The sequence below is a fragment of the Dendronephthya gigantea genome, unplaced genomic scaffold, assembly GCF_004324835.1.
Source record: "Dendronephthya gigantea isolate DGI-Jeju-01 unplaced genomic scaffold, DenGig_1.0 000039F, whole genome shotgun sequence".
In the NCBI taxonomy this organism is placed as follows: domain Eukaryota; kingdom Metazoa; phylum Cnidaria; class Anthozoa; order Malacalcyonacea; family Nephtheidae; genus Dendronephthya; species Dendronephthya gigantea.
Genome location: NW_021163049.1, coordinates 932,032 through 941,417, shown reverse-complemented (window position 1 = coordinate 941,417; position 9,386 = coordinate 932,032). Strand labels below are relative to the sequence as shown.

Here is a 9,386-nt window from a genome sequence, read left to right as displayed (position 1 = left end):
TAGTCAACGAAGGCGAAGCCTGAGTTGATTATTCGCTCATAGACAACGAGGGCGAGTTGTCTAAATGTTTTAGTATACCCTGTACCTAGATATATTAATTTCAAGAAAATAATTTAATCAATTCAATTTTATACACTTGCGCAAGCGAATTTTTCCCAAACGTTCACCATCACGAATAGACAATTGTTGAGTAGCCAATCAGAATGTAGGATTTGTAATAGACAATAGTCAGGTGTATACTAAAACTGTATAGAAACATGGAAAATGTTTTCTATTTCTTTATTAACACACAGGGTGTATAAACTAGGGATCCAAGGATAGTGCAAAGTTTCCATGCCCTGTAATACCTGAGCAACCAGACGTTTGTCCCAACATAAACATTTGATAAACTAGGTTAAACATTAATCAACAGGAAATTACTCAAAGTACTCAAGTTACATTAGTCGCAAATATTGTCACTATTAGATTATAATTTTAGTTGCCCATGTAAACCGGGCGCGATTTTCTCAGTCTAATTGTATTTTATCAATTTGCCTTTAATATACTCAAACCGCCATATAATAGTCCAATAGGAAAGTTAATTTTTTAGAAAGTAATTTAATCTTTAAGCTTATCTTACATACATGTACCAACTTCAGGCATCAAACGTAGTTTTTCGATACCCTACTGTGAATATGTTTTCAACTGTGAATATTTCGACTGTGAATATGTCAGTGTGATACTCAGTATGATACTCCAATTTTTGACCGTAGATTATAGTTGACAGTATCACTATCAGAAAGTAAATTGCCCTGGGTCCAGGTGCTTGAAAGATATTATTATCGATTTGCTATTATCAATTTAGTGAAAAGTGTGCTGAAATATTTAGATGTAAATTACTAAATAGTTTAGTTTACAATGGAAGTAGCTACATGCATATTTAAAGATAGGATAACACAATTTGAATAAAACCCCATAGATTCAGGACAGTGGCAATGCACCGCAATTAGTACAGGGTGTACAAGGCAATCACTTATAATATTCATTCATGAATATTTGCTTTAGTGGCTTTCCATACGAACACAAAGGATTGGGTATTCATTAATTTTTGCGTTTTTAGTGCAGTTTGAGAAACTTTGCAGTATTGTGATGAGTGGCGAAAATTTAAACGAGTCAGTAAGTCAGTCAGTCCTTGTGTAAACTTTACAGGTAGTAAGCTAATTTATGCGTATAGTAACTTTTTGAACATGATCAGTAATTTAAAGTTTTTAAATTAGTTTAACTTGCTTTATTTATATGCAATTTCCCTTTTTCTAAGTTCACCAAAATATTGAGGTATTTTGACCGTTACTGTAAATTTTGAATCATTGCTTTTCTGTGGTTTGGGTGAAGAGATTTGCGTAGTTTACCCCCCGAAACACCCGATTTTTTCTTATATGTCGCAACTGCGAATATGCCGTCGAGCCTTGAACATTATTCACGATGTAAAGAAACAAGGAGCAACACGCATTGCTTCAAAACATTCCAGGCGTAAAAATCGAGCAATTCTTTGAGAATCTACGCAATTTATCAACTTATGTTATGAATTACGAGCATTAATATATCTAGGTACAGGGTATACTAAAACATTTAGACAACTCGCCCTCGTTGTCTATGAGCGAATAATCAACTCAGGCTTCGCCTTCGTTGACTATTCGCTCATAGACAACTCAGACTCGTTATCTAATTGTTAAATAGAAGCACGCTTCTTGACCAATCAGCATGTGCGTACTATAAATGTTATTATAAAAGATTATATAAAATCACATGCACAGCCTATAAAAGTTAACAAATGAAAACTATTTTTTGTTCATAACTAATTTATTCAAGAATGTTTCTTACATACATACATATGTGTGTTATAGCTAATTTCATATTAGAGACCGCCAGACCGGACACTATGTCTGACATGGTCTGTCAGACCATGACTACCTGTTATATCCGAAAAGAACTAGATGAAAAATTTGGAAAAATTCATATTAGTATTATTATTATTATTCATATTAGATTAGTTTTCCGTTGCTAATATGGTTGAAAAGGGCTGATAGGAAAGATCTACAATTATAATTTCCCCCGAAATGAAGCGTGTTTCTGGTTCCTGACCTGTTTATTGGTTGGTGTTATTTAGAGTGGCAAACATGCATACATAAGTAATATCTAATTAGCCCAAAATGGCCTAATGGAAATCTTTTAAATTATATGGCTTAATCTATGTGGCTTAATCCACCTGGCACTTGAATCCATTTTCCTTTGAGAAGAGTAAATATATTTCCACGTTTGTTCACAGCCCAAGGTGTTCGAGTTATACCAGTATCAATAACAGTGAACTTTCTCTTCATTTTTGTCCAGCCACAATCTATTCAAAAAAGGATTTGAATGTTTAACCTTCAGCTGTTTGCAATTCATTTAAACACAGTTCATGATTGTCTATAATTAGCAGATAGGATTTTTTCATTTTCAATTTAGCAACATGCAAATATGATAGGTACATTATACCTGGCTTTGGTACCACTGGTTTTCCTGAAAGAAAAAAAGATATATGTGAGGGAAGTAACATATATTCAAAATATGATTGCAAAGATATTATAATATATGTAAACTAGCTGGATCCCTACCTGGTTTTCTAGGGATGCCTGCCGGGCCAACCAATTTGGCAACATCACTAGAAAATGGTGCCCCACGTCGCCCCACAGCATATACAAAGCCAAGACCAACAGATATACTAGACATAAGTTTCTTTCCTACAGGTCTCCATGCTGTACCAGTTGGATTTTTTTTAGTAATTCCTCGGCGAGTGTACACAATACCTCGGAATGTCACACCAAAAACAGCGCCGTCTGGACCAGACTCAATGGTCATTGGTCCCCCCAATGGCAGATATTCGCCATCAGGAGAAAGAGTAAGTGGAGAGGTGGGTTCGAGATATCAAAATGTGGTGGCTAGCTTTTAATTTATTTTCGAAATACTGAGGCTATACTCAAACAGGACCGGTCGACTTTAAAAGCGCGCCTGAATTTGTCTGGTTTAGGTGAAGATGTTTACATGGTGGAAACGATAAGTATACGTATTTACACAAGGAAACCAGTTCGTGTTAGCATATCCCGAGTGTACGAAAACTTCGGTTACTACGCCCAATCAAAATCATGTACAGCCTGTGGTGGCAATTTCTGCCAATCACGCAACAGAACCAGCATGAAGCATGCTCAAGCAACTTATGCATCACAGCGTTTGCCTTCTTCTCGGGTCATTCGATATTCTGCAACCTTACGGGTAAGCTGTTATTGGAGCTACCGCAGATAATTGCCGTCATCAAAAAGTGAAATTTTCACTGAGCATATCCAGGTACGTTGGTTTTTGATATTTACAAGCATCACTCTAGTTCCAAGGAACTCTGTGGTACACTGTAACAGAGTTTCTCATTTTAGCCAAAAACATTTCGCCACCAAAAAAGAGGGAAACGTCCAAAGAAGGATTCGAAGAAGAGTTCAAAAGTGAGTTTGATTTCCATTTTTATGTATATATGTATTGTAAAAACTATAATTTGCGGAAAAATCGAAAATATTGCCCATTTCTCAGTAATTGCAGCCTGTTTCAGTAGTTCCTATACGCCAATAAGACTATTTCAGGTCGCGCAATTTTTGCGAGCGACAGTTCAGTTAAAAGTTGTCGTTTTCAAAACTAAACGCGCGGACTTTTACATATTTGTGCTTGAGAAATATGCGAAAACGTAAATGCCATTCTTTCTATAAAAGTAAAATGAAATTTCTTAGGAAAGTGTGTCAGTTTCTTATTTCTTTTCGTGAAAATCAGTATTCATTTTGATTTACTGCTAAAAGACGTAATAGTAATGTCGAAAAAATAGTAAAAAAACCCACTTTTTTCATATGAGAAATGCCATTCATTATATGTTGCTGCATATGACGTACAATTTATTAAAATCCTAATAAATGTATGGATTTACTGTATATTTAATGATGAACTCACTTCTGGGCATGATGGTTATATAACCTCTTGACGAACACCATAGTCTCGCACGAATGTCCTTCCAGGCAGATTGCTCTCTAAAAACTTTAATACAAAATTTGCTTAAGGATATGTTATATAGCAAATATAAAATTATACCATTACATGTAAAAAGTTGCGCATACCATATATTTTACTGTTCATGCTCATAGTCATATACTTTAAATGTTTTAAACAAAATGCTTTTCTACGAATTTTTCACTATTGTGTGGCATAGATATATGTATTCTGCATATTGTTTGTTTGTTCAAAGTCCTAAACATGATGTACTTCATGCATGTAGTTCGGCTCTCAGAGCACCACATGTTAGAACTGTGTCTATATATAGTGCTACCTTTTTAATCTTTTCGCAAAATCCAATTTTCTTAAGAAGGTAATCTTCGGCAGCCGGAATGGTTATATAATCGACGAGCTTATCTATTACAAGGCCTGAGTCTACGATGGATTCTATGTTGGCAAGGAAAGTTCCTTCAGTCGGACCTGGAACAGATAGACATTTCACAGACGATTCAGTTTGGTTGAATAGTATAATTATGACGTATTTTTGGGTTCTGTTAATTACCTGAAATTGATGCTATCTTTATGTGGTTTTTCGTGACTTCTAAATTCTTATTCCTGCAATCCTTAATTCTTACAAAGTTTTTCTTCATGGATTTTGGTCCCAACTCTCCCAGCTTCGCAATTTAGATTGTCCAAACTCCCAATTTTATATGCGTATAGGCCCAATGATCCAAGAATTTGTTCTGTGTTTCTCATTTCGCAGTGTAATGCACATAAATTTACTGAATGCATTTCTTCATCCAGCAGTAGTGTGAGGTCATCACGAATCCCTTTCCAACTATATAGTATAAAAGAAAACAAATATGATTGAGTTGAAATTACTCACCTGTCTTGCTAACTATTACTAATTGCAACAGCGTTTTAAAGTCTAAATGAAATTATTTATTCTAAATCCTATATTTAATCTTTCATACTTTCCAATGTTTCCTTTGCTTTTAGCAAAACAGTCTATGCATGTTTCTCCAGCTGCTAACCCAGGACAAGCACATCCCTAAATAATGTGAAGAGAATTGTATATAATTCAACAACACATGTCAAATCAACACGAATAGCTCGATATATGCATTTGCAAAGAACTGTCACTGAAATGAATTGAATTTTTCAATCGAATATATTATGTATGTACAGTAAAATATATTCGCGTTGCTGCCGTTGCATGCCTAAATTGTATCCAGCGGCTGAACTAGGGACGGATAGTTTAGAGATTCCTAAATTCCTCGACCGCCGTTGTTGTCCTAAACTGTTACTTACTCTAATAGCAGTGCAAAATACGCAAAACTCTACACTTAATCCTCTTCCTCCAAGGATATTTCTTTTAATCTTTGCAGCTGGTGGGTCTTCTTCCTTCCTTTCTTTTTTAATGACAATCAATAGTAGTGCTTTATAGTCTAGTGTCACTATATAAATATTTAATTTTTGCAATAAAATTGGCAGATTGCATCCCCAACTTTTGAAAGCATGTGATTACATTTCACACAATTGCAAAGATGGAGTTAGAATTGTAATGACAAACAAGTCATTTCCCGAATACTCCATGCCATAACAGACGCTAATTGAACTTGTCCACCTGGTAGTTCATCAGGCAATTCACCAATACCAACAGTCTGGTATGTTGTGCGAAAGATAACATCCTTTATTGCACAAATCTGATTTTTAGTGGGAAGAATAGCAAAGTCTGTGGTTTTCTAAAACATTTGCATTAGAAAATATTTGTTGTGAAGTTACCGCAACACACTACTTGTAATAGTGTAATTAATAATTTAATTATTTTAGTAGAATCATACTAGTTAAAATACTCCACAAAGTAATTCAATATTTTCAAAAATTTACTAGGAAAATTATTGTTTTGCTACTCGTTATCTATCAATCAATCCAAGTAACCAATCAAATCACAGCATTTGCAATAGTAAATCAAAATATATATATAACATTTATGGCTCTGTAGGGAATGGCACTAGATACTGTCAACTGGCCTAAAGAGCCAAATGATCTTGTTAAATGTCTAACACTTTCATGCAACAGAGCCATGGTTCTAAGCCTAACATAGAATCCTTAACATGAACAAGTTAAGGCTAGTGTCTACTGGTATTGTACAAACATTACTTGTACTGTTTGAATTATATGACAAAAACAGTTTCTATATTTTTTATGATCGCATTCTTTGTTTACAACCCTGTGGACGTAGTGCAACGCTTTTGCAATTACTAGATGCAATTAAAAATAGTTCGCTATTTAATGCGAGATTGACTTTCATACGTTCATATAAAAGAAAGTATCACATAAATTATGGATAATATCAATATATAGTATCAAATATCAACATACCCCAGTGCGTCCCAGCTGAGTAAGATTTAGAAGCGTCTGCCATGCTGAATCGGATATCTTCGTTCTGACTTTTAGGAGAACATAGGTCCAATCTTGCATATGAAGTGATTCAAGCAGCATTGAGTGACTTTTTTCAGAAAGGGTCAAAGAAAAGGCCTTTTTCGCGACGAGCCTAGAAAACATGACTTCCGTTGCCCCTTGGACAATATCAGATTAAAACGGATCGCCTTCTGAGGCTGAATTGCTGATGATTTCATTGATATTTTCCTGGTGGGCATCTGCGATAACCTTCAGAGACTTAAAGAATTGTTCGCCTTTCATTTTGACGCGGCGTTTCCTTTCTTGCGGCGTTATTTCATTTGACTGTATCAAAGCACTTGTTGACGAGCGCGGACTTGAGATTTGCGCGGGAAACCCTGTCTTTACATTCTGAGCGTGTTCTTTTCTTGTAGAAGACGTATTTGTCTTTCCATGCGAATGCGCTTTGGGCTTGGCTCGTAGTTATCATCTGTGGCGTCTGCAATGAACTGTTCTAAGCACATTGTGTTGACTATATTTTTTATATTCTGAAATGCTCTGCATTCCAGGCATTCCTGACTTGGACTTGCTTGTCGTACCGCCAGAATGAAGATGCCAAGAGAGGTTATAGCATAAACTTCTTTTGCTTTCTGCACTCGGCCATTGAACCATTGGAAGATGGCATTTTGCCATTCCGGTCTTGAAGGTCGGTGATATTGACCTTCTTTACTTCGCTTGGGAAAAGTTGAAAGACTGCGCTTCGTTCATGCTTTCTATTCGATTTCGGATACCCAAAAAGCAAGTCGTTATAAGCGTACCAATTCTTGTTATAGTCCAAACAATGTGAATATATTTGAAAGTACATATCACTTGCGCAAATGCCCAGACCTATTGCACTACCAACTGCTTCGCGATACTATTCAATAGTTCGCGCGCGTTTACCTTTTTAGTCTCAAATGATGGCGTTGACAGATGTGTTCAACTATAAGTAGTTATTTATTAAACTAGTACTAATATAAAACCGGATTTATCAATGTTTAAACCACGCATAAAACTGGGGGAATTGAATTACACTTGCGCTTGTCTTCGAGCGAGTTAATTTAATTTACACATGTCAGCCCTCAAACGCCTTGCCAAATTATGTCATAGTAACGGACACCTTTTGCCTTAATTTTCTCACACATCGTGCGGGTCCTCATGGAGGACGATCCTTGTCAAAAACACCAAGAGCACTGATTGATAGATTAATAAATTTAACAGATTTGAAGTGCTTCTCTTGCTCTTTAATAAGTTCTTTATATTTTGTGTGTTTGCGATTTATGTTATATCTGAGGTTAGTTTCATATTCGACGGTTAGTTCTAAAATATATATAGGTGCTTGGCCTCTGTTGTAATCAGCAAATCAGGACAATACTTGTCACCAGTTATTATTGAGGGGTTAGAAAATCCGGGTATATTGGCAAATATATCTTGAAAATGCTCTGACGGCAGATAACAACAACAACAACAACAACAACAATAATAAAAACTTTATTTGACTTTTGTTTCTACATAATACAATTGCAAATCTCACTTTATCAAGGTAATTTACAATCGGCTACTTGAACCACAACTAATATCCTAATATATAACAAAAAAACATTTTAAGATTGTAATTTGTTGATTTATTTGCTCTACTATTGTATTGGTATTGAGCACTCTGATTTACTACGCACAGATCCAAATTTGCGTATATTTTGCACCTGGCGACGGTTGTGCACTCTGTTGTCTGTAGTTTTCAATAATATCTTGAAATGAATATGATCAATATAAACTATTCGCTGAAGAACATCGGTCTACCAAGTCACACAATATCATCATCAGTTAATTGAAAAAACAGAAAGCTTCATTCTTGGGAAAGCAATCTACGAACTGCGAAAATAAATTTGGATTACCATCACCAATTAGTGCTCCCATTATCACCCAGCTGAAAGACTTTGAAGACAATATTATTAGCATGATATCGAACATTGAATTCAAAAAGGTAAACGATCCTTTTCTAAAGAAAATTTCGAAAGACCTAGAAAATTTTAACTTGTCAAATAACAAGACAACAATGACATCATTGTTTTCGCTGATAAATCAAAGAACATTTACCAACTAAGTCCTGAATCATATGTTAAAATGTTGACAAATAACATAACCAAGAACTACAAACAATGTGATGAGAACATTGTGAATAGCGTAAACCATGAATTAAAAGATATTGCGAGTAAAATATTAGTCTCTGATCGAATCGATATTATGGCAAGAAAAGATGTGTTTGTAACTCTTTAAGATCATAAAGAGAATTTTGATACAAACCCAAAATGCCATCTTATAAACCCATCAAAAAGCGAACTCGGACGGATCAGTAAGGTCATTTTAGACAGAATTAATGATGCAGTAAGATCAATCACCAATGTAAATCAATGGAAGAACACTCAAGCTGTTCCAAAATGGTTCAAAGAGATAAAGAACAAGTGTGATTACTCCTTCCTTTCATTTGATATCAACGAGTTTTACCCCTCAATCACAGAAGATCTTTTAAACAAAGCAATATCTTGGGCGAAATCAATGACGAATATCTCAGACGAAGAGAAATCTATCATCAATCACGCACGTAAAACCCTACTTTTCCAAGGGGAGAAAGCATGGTGTAAAACTAATGACACTAATGGTTCTCTCTTTGACATTGCCATGGGAAGTTATGATGGTGCTGAGATCTGTGAACTTGTTGGTTTATTCATATTAGATACTTTAGTGGCGCGGTTTGGCAACAATATGGTTAGTCTGTACAGAGATGATGGCCTGATGCTGATAAAAGGTAAGAAGGCCAGATTAGCAGATACAGCTAGAAAGGAATTACATCATATCTTTGAGCAGTTCGGGTTGAGGATCACCTTGATATTACCCTGAATCTA

At 35.4% G+C, this 9,386-nt stretch overlaps 2 protein-coding genes across 2 annotated transcripts; both read right to left on the bottom strand.

Annotated features, from left to right (window-relative positions):
• Nucleotides 1-2,222: 2,222 nt before the first annotated feature.
• Nucleotides 2,223-2,877, bottom strand: LOC114526544 (tectonin beta-propeller repeat-containing protein 1-like). Its single transcript, XM_028548151.1, has 3 exons — nucleotides 2,634-2,877; nucleotides 2,515-2,538; nucleotides 2,223-2,374 (listed from the first exon to the last, which is right to left on the bottom strand). The coding sequence occupies exons 1-3, from the start codon at nucleotides 2,875-2,877 to the stop codon at nucleotides 2,223-2,225; spliced, it is 420 nt and encodes a 139-aa protein (XP_028403952.1).
• Nucleotides 2,878-4,665: 1,788 nt separating this feature from the next.
• Nucleotides 4,666-6,968, bottom strand: LOC114526542. The gene is made up of 6 exons (XM_028548150.1): nucleotides 6,853-6,968; nucleotides 6,427-6,598; nucleotides 5,650-5,786; nucleotides 5,353-5,548; nucleotides 5,016-5,092; nucleotides 4,666-4,879 (listed from the first exon to the last, which is right to left on the bottom strand). Exons 1-6 carry the CDS (start codon nucleotides 6,966-6,968, stop codon nucleotides 4,666-4,668), a joined length of 912 nt encoding a protein of 303 aa, XP_028403951.1.
• Between the last annotated feature and the right edge of the window lie 2,418 nt (nucleotides 6,969-9,386).